Source organism: Mya arenaria, chromosome 8 (genome assembly GCF_026914265.1).
Source record: "Mya arenaria isolate MELC-2E11 chromosome 8, ASM2691426v1".
In the NCBI taxonomy this organism is placed as follows: Eukaryota; Metazoa; Mollusca; class Bivalvia; order Myida; family Myidae; genus Mya; species Mya arenaria.
The window spans coordinates 56,592,162-56,609,602 of record NC_069129.1 but is presented as its reverse complement, the minus strand read 5'-3'; the positions used below and the strand labels follow the sequence as shown (position 1 = coordinate 56,609,602).

The window sequence follows — 17,441 nt, the reverse complement described above, 5'->3', positions numbered from 1 at the left end:
GTGTACAATAATGTGAATTAAGGTATCCCGTGTACACTAATGTCAATTAAGATATCGCGTGTACAATTATGTGAATTAAGGTGTTCCGTGTACGATAATGTGAATTAAGGTGTCCCGTGTAAAATAATGTAAATTAAGGTATCCCGGTGTACAATTATGTGAATTAAGGTTTCCCGTGTACACTAATGTCAATTAAGATATCCCGTGTACAATAATGTCAATTAAGGTATCACGTGTACAATTATGTGAATTAAGGTGTCCCGTGTACAATTATGTAAATTAAGGTATCCTGTGTACAATTATGTGAATTAAGGTATCCCGTGTACATTAATGTGAATTAAGGTATCCCGTGTACAATAATGTGAATTAAGGTATCCCGTGTACAATTATGTGAATTAAGGTATCCCGTGTACACTAATGTCATTTAAGATATCGCGTGTACAATTATGTGAATTAAGGTGTCCCGTGTACAATAATGTAAATTAAGGTATCCGGTGTACAATTATGTGAATTAAGGTATCACGTGTACAATGATGCCAATTAAGATATCCCGTGTACAATAATGTAAATTAAGGTATTCTGTGTACAATATTGTGAATTAAGGTATCCCGTGTACAATTATGTGGATTAAGGTTTCCCGTGTACAATGATGCCAATTAAGATATCCCGTGTACAATAATGTAAATTAAGGTATTCCGTGTACAATAATGTGAATTAAAGTATCCCGTGTACAATTATGTGAATTAAGGTATCCCGTGTACAATAATGTGAATTAAAGTATCCCGTGTACAATTATGTGAATTAAGGTATTCCGTGTACAATAATGTCAATTAAGGTAACCCGTGTACAATAATGTAAATTAAGGTATCACGTGTACATAAATGTGAATTAAGGTATCCCGTGTACACTAATGTCAATTAAGATATCCCGTGTACAATAATGTGAATTAAGGTATCCCGTGTACAATTATGTGAATTAAGGTATCCCGTGTAAAATAATGTGAATTATGTTATCCCGTGTACAACAATATAAATTAAGGTATCCGGTGTACAATAATGTTAATTAAGGTCGAACAATGTAAATATAAACTCAAAAGTACTTATATCAGCTATGCTAAAATGTTTGATTGTGAATCAGGCGTTGCCACATTCAATACTTATTATCTTTTCAATATGTTTGTCTTTCTAGGAAGTATTTCTATCTTTAATTTACACATGAAATGAACACCTCCATATGCAATTCGAGGAATGGTGAAAATATAAGTCAAGAAGGAATATGTAGACAGGCTTTGCATTTAAAATAATACGAATTCCGTGTGATGTTGTCAATATATACAAAGTAAACCAAACATCAGTAAACATAGCAATATGCGGCCTTCAAATTGGCCATCATTACATTGAACAATATACGACAATATAAGATAGTTTTAATATGATAATGTTCCGTAAAGTATGAAAAACGTTTCTTACGTCACGATATCACACATTTGCTGTTCTCTTCATCATATTTGTATAAGAGACTGTTGTATTACTTCAGTAGTGTTACATGACACTCCGTTTCCAATGTACTTATAACGTTCCCTTCCTTGTTATTCATCATACATGGTTCTGTGAAACTGACAATAAATATTATTGAATAACACAGAACATGCATCAATTAGCACAGTTAGGTATAGTTAACTGGTCGACCACTCGAAATAACTTGCATACGTATGCCCAAATCAAACCATCACAATTTCTAAACATTGACTACATGGTTATTTGTTTCCAGTGTTATAATTACAACAACTACCCGTTCTCTTTATATTCATTTATCGCACATATATTTATTAAACTGACAATTAAAAAAACATAGAACATGCACCAATATGCAAAATGGTATTGTTAACTGGTCAAATACTTGAAATAACTTGCATAATTGTGCCACTATCAATTCATCGCACTTCCTAAACATTGCCCGTCAGTCTTCTGATATGCCAGTTGGCTGCGTTGTTTCTCGGCTGGGCAATAATTGACGCCGTGTGAAATATTAGCGCCTTTGCCGGGTCTCCCTCCATCTCCCAGCAGTGGCCCCACAGGTTGAAAGCAGTCTCAAAGTGGTACAGGTTTCCAAATTCTTCGAAGCTACTAAAACAGTTCGCTAAGTTTCGTAATGCATTAAGCTGTCTTAGGCGGATTCCCATGCCACCATAGGTAAGATACTGCAGATAGAAGAGGTATGGCTTAGAGTCTACAACGCCCATGTCCATCCATATACGTTCATAACCTTTTCTGTGCTGAACGTCGTCATTCATAGCCCTGCTCATTTCAAATAATAAAAAAGGAGGAACACAGAATGCTTCCAAACGGGGAAATCTTACGCAAAGAGCAACTTTACGTAAAGCATCACCGTAGCTCCAATCGTGAATTTGATTATCATCTATTAACTCAGGCCTCTCAACATCTGCCCACTTTCTCCCACACCCACACACAGCATGCGCATTATCGTCATATCTACGTTCAACGTCATTCAGCACGTCCGCCGCCCTTAGGAGATTCCCCCGGCAGTATAACATGGAGGCCAGTTTCAATCTGCTGGTCGTCAGATCAGTATCAAGAAAACTTTCATATAGTTGAAATATTTCTTGTGTGAATTGAGGTTCATGCTGTATGATAAAAGACGAAGCAACTGATGCTACGAAGGAGTAAATGAGTGGCTTTAACAATGAAATTGCCCGTCGCTCATAACGAGTTAATATATGCATTATGTATTCATCCTCAGGTATAATAGATAAAACAGTAAATAACCGCTGAAACCTTTCAGGATTTAACTCATAATTCGCCATTATTAAAAACAATTTACTAACCTGTTCTATTAAGTCCCTTGCTAAAACATTATTTATCTTCCTAAGTATTGTTGATCGTTTTTCAAACATGTCGCTGGAAGGGCTGCGAAACCTTTGTCCTAAGACATCGTACTGTAAATCGTACAGTATCATTAGATTACTATTCAATATTTTTTTTATCTTCTCCATTAATGACAGTTGGTAGCGGCGGGTGATTTTACCTTCGAAAAGATTTACATCAGGAATGATATAGAGTGGACAACAACCTCTCATTAAGAAAATTTCCAGTGTTTGCAAACAATATCCGATGCATTCTATGAGCCGATCATCTCTCCACACCGCTGGGGATATTCTCTCAATTGTAAAGAACATAACTGTCTTGCAATGAAACGAAGTGAATTTACTATGCTGACTTAAATATTTTTCCATTATATATTTTTTTATCATCTTCAAGACAACGTAGCATTTTAATTGCACTGTTGTAAAACTAAAAACAAGAATCCTTTCTATTTGACTCGGTGATACTCGCCATTCAATGCTTTCATTCAAACTCTCGAAATGTCCATCAGGAACAAGAAAACAAGAGCATTCCCGTGCAGCCTGCATCATTTCCGGTGAAGGCCAATGTCCACGCCTGGGACGGTGAAACCATCGGTCAACTTCCGGAGGGAGGACTTTAAATTTGTAAGCTGGAACATAGTCCCATTCTTCAGAGTTACTTACTGAAGGTCCATTACATCGGAAGTCCTTTCCTAATAACAGTTTACCTTTATGTTGCCATATTTTATTACTTGCAAACACTCGTCCATCTACATGTGGTAAGCCAACTTCCTGTCCGTAATATCTGACAGGTTCTGGAGCGTCTCGTCTGAACCACTGTAGCCAGTAGTGCTGTGGCGGAGTTGACTCCTCCTTCACCATCAGAAAGTTATCCATCCCGGCCTCCCAGTCTGGCCAGTCAGACATGATGTTGGTCTCATTATCGCATGAAAGCACATCAATATCTGAATTCATCCCTAACGTTGTAGATCCCTCTGACTGGCTGCCGAAATGGAAGCTCGTTCTGTTTTGACCAGATATTTTGTCCGTTATAGTTTCTACTGCTTCCCTAAGCAGGAAGGTTTCTCGCCTTTTCCTCACCACCCGGCGGTTTACGCCAATATCGTCAAGTACACGAGATAGACGAAGCGACATCCAGGCTTTATGGTCAGGATCACGGTCCATCTGTAACACACGTGGAGAAATTAACGGCATGTGTTTGTGTGTTTTTTTTTATTATTAATTGTACATCAATATGATTATCAGTTTTACGTATATGGAGGTGTGTAAAAAATTCATGCATATTATTTATGATTAACAATATATACAGTCATCTTTTAGTGTCTGAGGGTATCAGACATGTACAGTTGTGAACGATAGTTTATGAGTATTATGCACAGTTGTGTTCCAAATGATGTCAGTATTATTTACAGTTGTATACGATATGGTATATATACAAGCTAAGCACTAAATGCAACAGTTGTTAAACGATATATATAATATATATATATATATATATTATATATATCGTTTATATATATATATATATATATATATATATATATATATATATATATATATATATATATATATATGATAATTCTTAAATAATTGAACGACGACATTTATATATGAACAATGAAATCAAGTAAATGTATTAGATTTGCAATGAAACTAAAAGTCATTTACATTTTGGATTCGTTGTATTATTCGAAGAAAAACACACCCGTGCTTGAAAATCCCGGCGTATACCCCTATTTAAGATGAGTCACAAGCAACAACGCGCCATTTCTAATTTATTTTATTGCAATGGTTTATGAGAAGAACATTATGCCATTTAAATAAAACGCAATTTAATATATTAGTATGTAAGAACTTAATTAAAATTGTAAAAACATAATCATCAAAAATTTGACGTTGATTGTTGTCTGATATCATTACGTTTCATGACGTAAGTGAACAACGTCGCAAACGCATTTTGGTGAAATGTACAAACATTCGTCTTAAACGTCATTTTTTCCACGAATTAATCATTTAAGGTATGCAAACAAAATCACTTTTTCCAGTCCAGATCGACAAATCCCACCCCCGGGCACGCTGCTAGGCCGGTAGCTAGGCAACCTTCGTTACCGGCTTACGCAAGTGCCCTTGGGTCGTATCTTTTGATGCGGACCGGAAACACATGATAAATCTCGCATGCTCATTTGCGCCACGAATGAGAATTGGAACGATCATCCGCCACTATCATTTTTATGAATTGGTAAGAACAATGCAAATGCCCATGGTATCAGGACGTTAGCGGTTGAGTATAATTCTCACGGTTTCCTGAGGATTGTACATATTGTAAACTAACGCTGGGCAATACTTCCTTTCGTTGACGTCATTTTGTCCTACTAATTCACAGATATTACAATGCATGATGCCAAACCAAAAAGCTGCCCCTCGCTCACCTTTAGAAGTTCACTGTGGCTACTGTTAGATGCTACTGTAGTCAAACTCCTGTGGGTATACTCGAACTTGTCCCTGAAATATAAAACGATCAAATACACATTTTAATGGCTGCTTATAACACCATGAAACATAATGCAGCATTATAACATGATTTATGACAATATTTACACATACTATGAAACCACCAACAATACAAATAACATCACAGCCATTAACACGACCAATACCAGCAAATCCATCTCAAACATAAACACCATCACAACCGCCAAAACTGTCATACACCGCCAGGATGACAAATACAACCCTTACCACGACATACACCGACACCACTACAACATCAAAAACCAACTACCAAAACCAATAATTTAAAACCAGAAATTTAAACCACGACCACCAACATCACAACCATTAACAACACCACTTACACCACCAACAACAACTAAACACCAACAACACCACTACTATCAACACCATCACAACCACCAGCCAATCACAACCCTTAAACACCACCTTATCACCACCACTACCACCACCAACAACAATTAAACACCAACAACACCAATTTCACCAACACCATCACAACCACCAGTCCCGCAACAACCCTTAAACACCACCTTATCACCACCACTACCACCACCAACAACAACTAAACACCAACAACACCACTACCACCAACACCATCAAAACCACCAGCCCCACCACAACCCTTAAACACCACCTTATCACCACCACTACCACCACCAACAACAACTAAACACCAACAACACCACTTCCACCAACACCATCACAACCACCAGCCCAACCACAACCCTTAAACACCACCTTATCTTCTACACTATCACAACCACCAACAACTAAACACCAACATCACCACTACCACCAACACCATCACAACCACCAGCACCACAACAACCACAAACACCACCTTAACACCACTTCAACAATCCGGAACACCATCACCACCAAAAAACAACCGCATCAACATCACCAACACTTATCACTTATCGTGAAACAACACGACTCGCAGCAACTATACCAACACAGCCACCACCATAATCACAAATATTGACCAATAACACAACCACCACCACCATCACCACCACTTAAATCATCAACAAAACGACTTAGAACAGAACTACCAAGAGTACCGTCTGCAGCACTACTCACTTTCATCCACCACCATCACTACCTCACGGCCAACAGCTAAAATAACAATATCAACACCACCAACACCACCCACACCATCACAACCACCAACACTAACATACCACAAAACTATCCATCCCACATGAACCACTCTTACATCCACCACCATCACTACCAACAGCTACAATACCAACACCACCCCTATCAGCATCACCAACACCACCTCATGTTTTAGGAAATGCATAAAAATAAATACTAAGTAATTAAATATCGTTAGAATAATAAATGTGTTTGAATAATTTGAATTACATTTACAGTGAACAAGTGTCCGATCTGTCGCCAGTCTAAATCAGGCCGAAGGCTGGACAAAAATATATTTTAAAAATCCCTTTTTCGTTGTCGTGACCGATTAAGCAACAGGGCAAAAAGGACGAAACAACTGCTGATGGTGACTAAATGGTTGACCATTGAAATCACGTAAGAACACTATTACGGCTAACATCATAGCTTATATAAATTATGGTTGTACACCGGTGTACGGTATGGTCAAAAAGTGTTAATTATGGTTGAACGCTTCGGTGTACGGTATGGTCAAAAAGTGTTAATTATGGTTGAACGCTTCGGTGTACGGTATGGTCAAAAAGTGTTAATTATGGTTGAACGCTTCGGTGTACGGTATGGTCAAAAAGTGTTAATTATGGTTGAACGCTTCGGTGTACGGTATGGTCAAAAAGTGTTAATTATGGTTGAACGCTTCGGTGTACGGTATGGTCAAAAAGTGTTAATTATGGTTGAACGCTTCGGTGTACGGTATGGTCAAAAAGTGTTAATTATGGTTGAACGCTTCGGTGTACGGTATGGTCAAAAAGTGTTAATTATGGTTGAACGCTTCGGTGTACGGTATGGTCAAAAAGTGTTAATTATGGGGCGTACCGTTCATATTGTTTTCGGTGCGCTTATAAAATATGAAATTACCAGTAGTAATTTTTTGGATGTTACCTTATGTAAAGGATATCTTTGCATCCATATTATTTAAACGGTAACTTACTCTGACAAACCAGAACGATCCTTACGTATGGAAATAGGTCAATATTTTACCGAATGTCACTTAATAATGTTTCGGTATTTTTGTTATCATAATATATGTTAATCAATTGGAGTGCCTAATAAAACAAATAAACAACGATTCAATGATATTTCAATTAAGATAAAATACACAGAAAAATATAAGATTCGTTTGATAGCACATAATTATAAATATATCCATATTTTCTAATTATCATTATGGGTTCTCCCGCATGTACGAAGATATATGTACTCATTATAAGCGCAGCGTACATGGATGTTTGGACATTTAGCTTACACAGTAGAACATTGATAGGCAACAAAAGTGTCTACTTAATGAAATGCTTGAACAATGTACCGTGTGTCTCTTTTACTATTTTTCGAACTGATCTATCATCTTACGAGTAATTGGTAATGGGTTTGTGTGGGGCGTTGCCAAGCTTTACTTAATGTAACGCACGAAAGGTGGAGGGTGTGGGAGGGGGAATATCCCTGGAGCCGTAGGGGGTTAGGGGGGATGACTCCCAAGGGAAAAATGGAAAATTGAACTAACATGTTGAGCACTGATGTGTATTTGGAGGGATTTATAGGTTCGAGGCCGCCGACTTTGTAGTTACCAAGTGATTGATTTAGGCTCAGTAAGCTATCTAGCACAGAGAAACAATGCTTACTATAGCTGATCTTCCCTTTATTCTGATATCAATATTTAGCTTTGCCCTCGACTTTAATGCCATTTTTGGCCAGATTTAATTTTTAATTTTTCAAATTGATGTTACGCACATGCGCAAGTGCGTAACGCTGGCTACGCCCCTGGTATGTATAGGATTGTTTGTGTCTGTATACAGTTTTATTCGAACATATTGAAGCTCCTGTAAGTGAAAAGAACGGAAATTATATCGGAAATATATAGGATCTTACATAAATAACCATTTAATAAAAATATATATACCAGTTCATATGAAATCTTATTATAATAAGCCAGCCGAGTTCAGTACTTAAAAGAAATTCAGTTTTATTTTCATTATTAGTAAACCTATAAGTTGGTTGTGACAGCTGTGGAATTCCCTTATATTAATGCAGATTCTACTTTCAATTATAAAGGTTGTAGCGTCTATAAATCATGTAATTGTATCCAAACAAACAATGCGATTTACATCTAAAAGCTACAACATGTACTTTCACTCATTCATCGTTTATATTTGGTGCAAAAAACGAATACTGATTGCATAATTGAAACAACAAAATTGAAACATATAAATAAATAACACACCCAAATAAATGCAAGACAAAGAAACAACAGTGTGGAACATGCATCTTTAAAATTATATGAAATTTGAATGTAATACCAAGTAAACCTACCCTTAACCAAATCCTGGAGTGAGCTTAAATGATAAACACAACCAAATATGTTTTATATGGCGAAATGAAATCTGCGAAATCCCCATGTAACAGGTATTTTTGGAAAATCTACTTTCGGTTTCATTTTTATTGTTGACTCATGCGATCATATATATGAAAATAACCACACGGTATTAATCCCATCAATTGAAATACCTTAGAGAAATTAAAGCCCAATGTTTTTAAAAATGTAAATTTAAGATATTTAATTGGCAATTAATAGTTAAAACATTTTAAAGTCGATATACATATATATATATATATATATGTTTAAAGCTGCACTGTCACAGATTGAACGTTTTGACAACTTTGTTTTTTTTTTGTCTTGGAATGAGCCAATTTTCGCGAAATGCATGAAAATCAGTTGTCAATATGAGACTCATGACAAAAAATTAGATCGCAGATTTTTATATTCAAGTTCAAAAAATGATGTTTTATGCATTTTTTTAAAACCGTAAGTCCATAACACTAATTTTCGAACAGAAATATAAAAATCTGCGTACTGATCTTTTGTCAGCAATCTTTTATCATTGATTTGCAGATATTTACGCAAAAACTTGTTATATCATATAACGGCAATTACCTTCGGTTAAATTATTCAATGCAAACTGGAACGTAAAACTGATATACGCAATACAATGACTGTCCCCTTGCAGAGTGGATTGAAAAAGGTATACTAGCACTCCAAACGTGTTATGGAACGTGCATCTTCTCACCCTAAAACCGAGGTAAAGTTTGGCCCCAGACGTGGTAGGGGACGTTCACAGCCTCACAAGGGAACTGAGAAAACACTAGACTCCAAACGTGGCATGTATGAATATAAAAATGAATTGAATGGAATGTTCTCCGGTCCAGTCGAGAACCATGGAAAAGCTGGGTTTCAGACATGGTATATGACGTGCACAAGCGAGAGAAAGCCAGGCTCAAAACGTGGTATGGGACGTGTACATCCTCGTCGGGGAAGCGAGAGAAAGCCAGGCTCAAAACGTGGTATGGGACGTGTACATCCTCGTCGGGAAAGCGAGAGAAAGCCAGGCTCAAAACGTGGTATGGGACGTGTTTTGCCTCGTCGGGAAAGCGAGAGAAAGCCAGGCTCAAAACGTGGTATGGGACGTGTACATCCTCGTCGGGGAAGCGAGAGAAAGCCAGGCTCAAAACGTGATATGGGACGTGTACATCCTCGTCGGGGAAGCGAGAGAAAGCCAGGCTCAAAACGTGGTATGGGACGTGTACATCCTCGTCGGGGAAGCGAGAGGAGGCTAGGCCCATAACTTTGTATGGAATGTTCACCGGCCTAGTCGTGCACCGATGAAAAGCTAGGATCCGAACGTGGTATGGTACATGTACCGCCTCACTCGGGAACCGAAAAAACCTAGACTCCATGCGTGCTGTGAAAGAATATAAAAATGAATTTTGTTCCTTTTTAATTTTTGTCGCAAACACTGCACGTCTTACTAAATATTTCGGCAGTATATCCAAGTCATATTGTGGCATGCACCTAGTTAAATGCATAAAGCGGTGTAGTTATAGTTCTTTCCAAACGAAAAACAAATTTTTGTATTGAGAAAGATGAAGACAGGTAGAAGTTTTACCTTCGTTTTGAATTTTCTGAAAACACGGCACTTCTTTCCAAGCGTTTCGGTAATACATCCAATGCAAATATATCTCGGTTCAAAACCCGATGATTAATAAACATAGATATCTGCATTTAGTTCGGACACAACATACCTTATAACTGTTTTTGATTACAAAAATATGTACAGTTTACCCGTTGTCGTGCTAATGATTACAAAATTGCATATATTTTCGTTCAGGACGAATTATTAGTTTCCCACAAGTTTCATTTAAATATGATCATCAGATATTGCCGTACGTTTTGGTAAGAAGTGGTTGAAATTCGAAAATCGTGCAACATGACGGGTAGATGTTGCCGTACCATTTGGTAAGAAGTGGTTGTAATTGAAAATCGTGCAACATGACGGGCAGATTTTGCCGTCCGTTTTGGTAAGAAGTGGTTGTAATTGAAAATCGTGCAACATGACGGCAGATGTTGCCGTCCGTTTTGGTAAGAAGTGGTTGTAACTGAAAATCGTGCAACATGACGGCAGATGTTGCCGTCCGTTTTGGTAAGAAGTGGTTGTAATTGAAAATCGTGCAACATGACTGGCAGATATTGCCGTACCATTTGGTAAGAAGTGGTTGTAATTGAAAATCGTGCAACATGACGGCAGATGTTGCCGTCCGTTTTGGTAAGAAGTGGTTGTAATTGAAAATCGTGCAACATGACGGCAGATGTTGCCGTCCGTTTTGGTAAGAAGTGGTTGTAATTGAAAATCGTGCAACATGACTGGCAGATATTGCCGTACGTTTTGGTAAGAAGTGGTTGTAATTGAAAATCGTGCAACATGACTGGCAGATATTGCCGTACGTTTTGGTAAGAAGTGGTTGTAATTGAAAATCGTGCAACATGACGGGCAGATATTGCCGTACGTTTTGGTAAGAAGTTGTTGAAAATCGAAAATCGTGCAACATGACTGGCAGATATTGCCGTACGTTTTGGTAAGAAGTGGTTGAAAATTGAAAATCGTGCAACATGACTGGCAGATATTGCCGTACGTTTTGGTAAGAAGTGGTTGTAATTGAAAATCGTGCAACATGACGGGCAGATATTGCCGTACGTTTTGGTAAGAAGTGGTTGTAATTGAAAATCGTGCAACATGACGGGCAGATATTGCCGTACGTTTTGGTAAGAAGTGGTTGTAATTGAAAATCGTGCAACATGACGGGCAGATATTGCCGTACGTTTTGGTAAGAAGTGGTTGTAATTGAAAATCGTGCAACATGACGGGTAGATGTTGCCGTACGTTTTGGTAAGAAGTGGCTGCAATTGAAAATCGTGCAACATGACGGCAGATATTGTCGTACGTTTTGGTAAGAAGTGGTTGTAATTGAAAATCGTGCAACATGACGGGTAGATGTTGCCGTACGTTTTGGTAAAAAGTGGTTGCAATTGAAAATCGTGCAACATGACGGCAGATATTGTCGTACGTTTTGGTAAGAAGTGGTTGCAATTGAAAATCGTGCAACATGACGGCAGATGTTGCCGTACGTTTTGGTAAGAAGTGGTTGTAATTGAAAATCGTGCAACATGACGGCAGATGTTGCCGTACGTTTTGGTAAGAAGTGGTTGAAATTCGAAAATCGTGCAACATGACGGGTAGATGTTGCCGTACCATTTGGTACGAAGTGGTTGTAATTGAAAATCGTGCAACATGATGGCAGATATTGCCGTCCGTTTTGGTAAGAAGTGGTTGTAATTGAAAATCGTGCAACATGACGGGCAGATATTGCCGTACGTTTTGGTAAGAAGTGGTTGTAATTGAAAATCGTGCAACATGACTGGCAGATATTGCCGTACGTTTTGGTAAGAAGTGGTTGTAATTGAAAATCGTGCAACATGACTGGCAGATATTGCCGTCCGTTTTGGTAAGAAGTGGTTGTAATTGAAAATCGTGCAACATGACGGGCAGATATTGCCGTACGTTTTGGTAAGAAGTGGTTGTAATTGAAAATCGTGCAACATGACTGGCAGATATTGCCGTACGTTTTGGTAAGAAGTGGTTGCAATTGAAAATCGTGCAACTTGACGGCAGATATTGTCGTACGTTTTGGTAAGAAGTGGTTGTAATTGAAAATCGTGCAACATGACTGGCAGATATTGCCGTACGTTTTGGTACGAAGTGGTTGAAAATTGAAAATCGTGCAACATGATGGCAGATATTGCCGTACGTTTTGGTAAGAAGTGGTTGTAATTGAAAATCGTGCAACATGACGGGCAGATATTTTCGTACGTTTTGGTACGAAGTGGTTGAAAATTGAAAATCCTGCAACATGACGGGCAGATATTGCCGAACCATTTGGTAAAAAGGGGTCGAAACTTGAAAATCCTGCAATATGACGGGCAGATATTGCCGTACAATTTGTTGAAAATCGAAAATCCTTCAACATGACGGCAGATATTGCCGTACATTTGGTACTAAGTGGTTGAAAATCGTGCAACATGACGGGCAGATATTGTCGTACCGTTTGGTACGAAGTGGTTGAAAATTGAAAATCATGCAACACGACGTCAGATATTGCCGTACCATTTGGTTGAAAATCGTGCAACATGACGGGCAGATATTGTCGTACCGTTTAGTACGACGTGGTCGAAAATTGAAAATCATGCAACATGACGGCATATATTGCCGAACCATTTGGTACGAAGTGGTTGAAATTGAAAATTGTGCAACATGACAGGCAGATATTGCCGTACCATTTGGTACAAAGAGGTTGAAATTGAAAATCGTGCAACATGACGGGCAGATATTGCCGTACGGTTTGGTACGAAGTGGTTGAAATTGAAAATCGTGCAACATGACGGCAGATATTGCCGTACCATTGGTACGAGGTGGATGGAAATTGAAAATCGTGCTATATGACGGGCAGATATTGCCGTATTGTTTGGAACGAAGTGGTGGAAAATTGAAAATCGAGCAATATTACGGCAGATAGTGTCGTACCGTTTGGTACAAAGTGGTTGAAAATTGAAAATCGTGCAATATGACGGGCAGATATTGCCGTACCGTTTGGAACGAAGTGGTGGAAAATTGAAAATCGAGCACTATTACGGCAGATAGTGTCGTACCGTTTGGTACAAAGTGGTTGAAAATTGAAAATCTTGCAATATGACGGGCAGATATACCGTACCGTTTGATTAGAAGTTTCTTGTTTTTGCGACAATCCAAAAAGGACCAACATTCTACCTATTGACACACCCATGGTTACAAAATCCATGTTGTTGTTTTTCTTTCGGGACGAATTATAAGTACATGCGGTGTACTGGTTATTCGTCCCGAACAAAAAAAATCATGCATTTTTATCATCAAGAGCATGTCAACAGGTAATCTGCTAGTTTGTCCCAGCTATTCACAGCACTTCTTTTAAAAAGGTACGGCAATATCTGCTTTTCATGTTGCGGCATGCACGATTTTCAATGAAAACATGCAGTGTACTAATGATTCTTTCCGAACGTAAAACATGCACTTTTGCTATCATAAACGTGTCAACAGGTAAATTGTTGGTCCTTACTTTTAATTGTCCCAACTATTCACAACACTTTTTTGCATGTCAACAGGTAGACAATTGGTTCCTTTTTTTAGATGTAACATGGCTCTATTTACTAAACGTTTTGGCAAGTTGTTCTTATCATATTGCGCCATGCACGAACTCCAATAAAAAATATTCGGTGTACTGAAAGTTCGCTCCCAACGAAAACATATGCATTTGTATAAACAGGCCTAAATATCACGAAAATACCTAAGTCAAATTTCAATCTCAATTGCAACTCATTTTACCACGCAAAATCATAGAATTCAAAATCTTGCATGTTTTTATTCTTTTTCAAAACGTATTTTCTCATAGATTGTATCATTGAAAGATTAAGACAATATTTCAAAGAAAACTAATTCTAGCGCAAAAAAATATACTTGAATGATTGTTAAAAGGCAATGAATTGTACTCAAATACGTATTTGGCTGTAGAATATTCCCCATTGGAATCTAGACCAAAGGTTTTAATCAACATATTCAATGATAGAATGTGGTTTCAAAATGTGTAATAACATATATATTTTATAATAAATTTTGATGTTAGATGGTAAAATGAGTTGAGATTGAGAGCACTTTTGTGATATTAGGGCCAGGACGCAAACAGCTATAATGTGATACGTTGTTTAAATATCACATAATGTTTAATGTCTTACCAATCTCTCTAGCTTTACGTTCGCGTCATATTGCTGCATGCACGAATTTCGAGCGAAAAAAATGTGTACTATAATATTTCATCCCGAACGAAAAAGAAATTCAACCCGTTCATTTAATAAAAGGATGTAAACAGGTAAAATATTTTACCTTTTTGAGTTATCACAAAAAAACACGTATCTTCTTTCAAAACATAATGGCACTTTTATGTTTCAGTTTAAGACATTGCGGCATGCACGAATTTCATTAAAAAATGCGGTGCACTAGTCTATAAATATAAGATGCCATGGAGTGTTTTAGCCTATAATGTTAACCCGAGAATGTAAATGTCGACCGAGGCGTTAGCCTAAAACACATAATGAGTAGCTTCATCTATTTCAAAATTAATTATACATTATAAAACAAGTTTGTTCACAATCAGTTGTTTTTTCAATAGGGAGTAAGTTTCTGATCCAAAAGCTTATTTTCTGCAAAAAGTCGACTCGATGTATTGGAAATTCCAGGTGTCTATTTTTAGACACACGCGAGGATGATATTAATACATATAGCCCGGAATTAACATAACAGGGTTTTCCCATGCCGGTACAAATAAAAGGTGAATTTCGAGCTATTGAAATTCATGTAACAGTTCAATGACTCTATTGTTTCCTAAGTATCATGTGTATATTACAACGATTTAATTTTGTTTGTACCGGAGGATTAGGTCGGAAAAACCAGAATGGCTATAATTCCGGGCTACAACTATTATATCACCCATTGAAAAGCGTTGTGTCATGGTAACAGTACGGTTTGGCTAATGTCGTGTATATGAGATTTGAACATGAGCAGGTCACGTGGGGTATAATAGCTATTTTTAGCTCATTCGAAAAAAAAAAAACGTTATCTCAGTAAAATACGGTAAACAGATGCAATGTTTAATTGTCACAAAAACACTTCCAATCAAACTTTACGGCTAATTTTCCGCCTCCAATATAAGCTCAGCTGACTATCTTTGTTTCGGTATAATTACTTTACCTTTATCATTATCGTCGTCGTCGTCGTCATCATCATCGTCATCGTCATCGTCATCATCGTAATCGTCATCATCGTCATCATCATCATCATCATCATCATCATCATCATCATCATCATCATCATCATATCATCATCATCATCATCAGCAGCAGCAGCAGCAGCAACGGCGGCGGCGGCGGCGGCAGCAGCAGCAGCAATAGTAGCATCAGTATCATAATCAAAGAAGATCTATTGAGTTCGAATTCCCTTTATATATTCATATTCTTGTCATATTATGTCATTTTTACAATTCAGCCCCGTTTCAATAAAGTCTTAACCTAAGAAATATTCAAAAAACCAATGGTATTGTCTAAGGGGGGTGCTAAGAGGGGTGCTTCCTATACACCACACCCCAACCCCACACCCCTACAATCGTACTGTACACGTGTAAGTTTACTTTGTATGTCGTTATTGGAGCAAAAGGGAAATAAGATAAGAGCAAAATGTATTTTTGCATACCGATCCTTCCCTGCAAATGTTTTAAACCATAAAAATTTCATTTTATGGGGAGGGGCGCATATCAGGTTGTGCCCCTAAGTTACGCCCCCTCTAACGTCAATTTCTAGATACGCTTCTGTCATAATGGGTAAATTCTTGTTTTCGTTGGTCATCATTCCATCAACAAACTTATAACTTAAAACATGAAAGCAACATAAATTAAAAATGACCTCGATCATGGCAAATACACATTTTTTTGTAAATAATAACATTTTATTTTCAAAGTCCCATTCACTGTGACTGAATCATGCACCAGTCGATGTTATTTTTAACTTCGATCTTAATCAAATTGACCAATCTAACATGTTGGTTTGATCAATACCATTGATATTATAGGTTCTTATTTCTCTGTTTTTCTTACAAAACCATATATGTTAACAGCGTCGGTTCCAGCATCTTGGCGTCTCCCTTATAGGCATATAAATATTTTATTTTTGAACTTGGCAGTACGGTTATTTTTTTTTTGGGGGGGGGGGATGGGGGGTGGTGGAAGGGTGCACTTTTGTGTCTAAAATGCAAAATTTCCTACCCTTCGACTTTGTTAAGGGCCCATAAAGTCGTTTAAACATAGGTGTTCGTCGTTACTTCAATAATCTTTTTAAACGTCATAAATTGCTAAATTACAACAACAACAGAAGCAGCAGCAGCACAGACATTAACAACAACACTAGTAAAGTTGCAGCAGAAGCACTAGCAAATGAATCAGAATCATCACCATCGCCACCACTAACAACAGCAACGTTACATCATTGTAAACATGATGAAATATATTTCGTTCATAAGAGTACCAAACATTTAATCCCTATTTTATAAGACTTTGATGGAAAGATAAACAACAACTAGATTTGCAACAAATCATCTCGTTTATAACTTGATTTTTTTGTTGTTGTTTTTATTTTATTGCAATATTGTATTGTTGACAAGTGATTATTATCAAATTTTGCGCATTATATAATTGTCAACTCTGCTAACATTAAATGCCCTCTTCTTTTTTCCTCAGCATTTTACTTAAGCACTGATTATGTTATCATCCGTACAATACTAGAGAGTGTTTCACGTATTTGTACTTGATTAGGTTTATAGAAGTATATGCGCTTGGCCTCCTTTAAACACATGTCTTACGTCGTGAACACGAGTTATCCTAATATAGGGACTCATAAACATTT

The 17,441-nt window shown here is 37.5% G+C and overlaps 1 protein-coding gene across 2 annotated transcripts; it reads right to left on the bottom strand.

The window, feature by feature from the left end:
* Nucleotides 1-1,794: 1,794 nt before the first annotated feature.
* On the bottom strand, nt 1,795-8,966 carry LOC128244583 (uncharacterized). Of its 2 annotated transcripts, XM_052962576.1 has the most exons (4): nt 8,885-8,966; nt 5,314-5,386; nt 2,846-4,048; nt 1,795-2,200 (listed from the first exon to the last, which is right to left on the bottom strand). In XM_052962576.1, exons 3-4 carry the CDS (start codon nt 4,046-4,048, stop codon nt 1,946-1,948), a joined length of 1,458 nt encoding a protein of 485 aa, XP_052818536.1. In that variant the 5' UTR covers nt 5,314-5,386; nt 8,885-8,966; the 3' UTR covers nt 1,795-1,945. The 2 variants fall into 2 exon arrangements, with proteins under 2 accessions (XP_052818536.1, XP_052818535.1); XM_052962575.1 differs by having other exon boundaries at nt 1,795-4,048.
* Between the last annotated feature and the right edge of the window lie 8,475 nt (nt 8,967-17,441).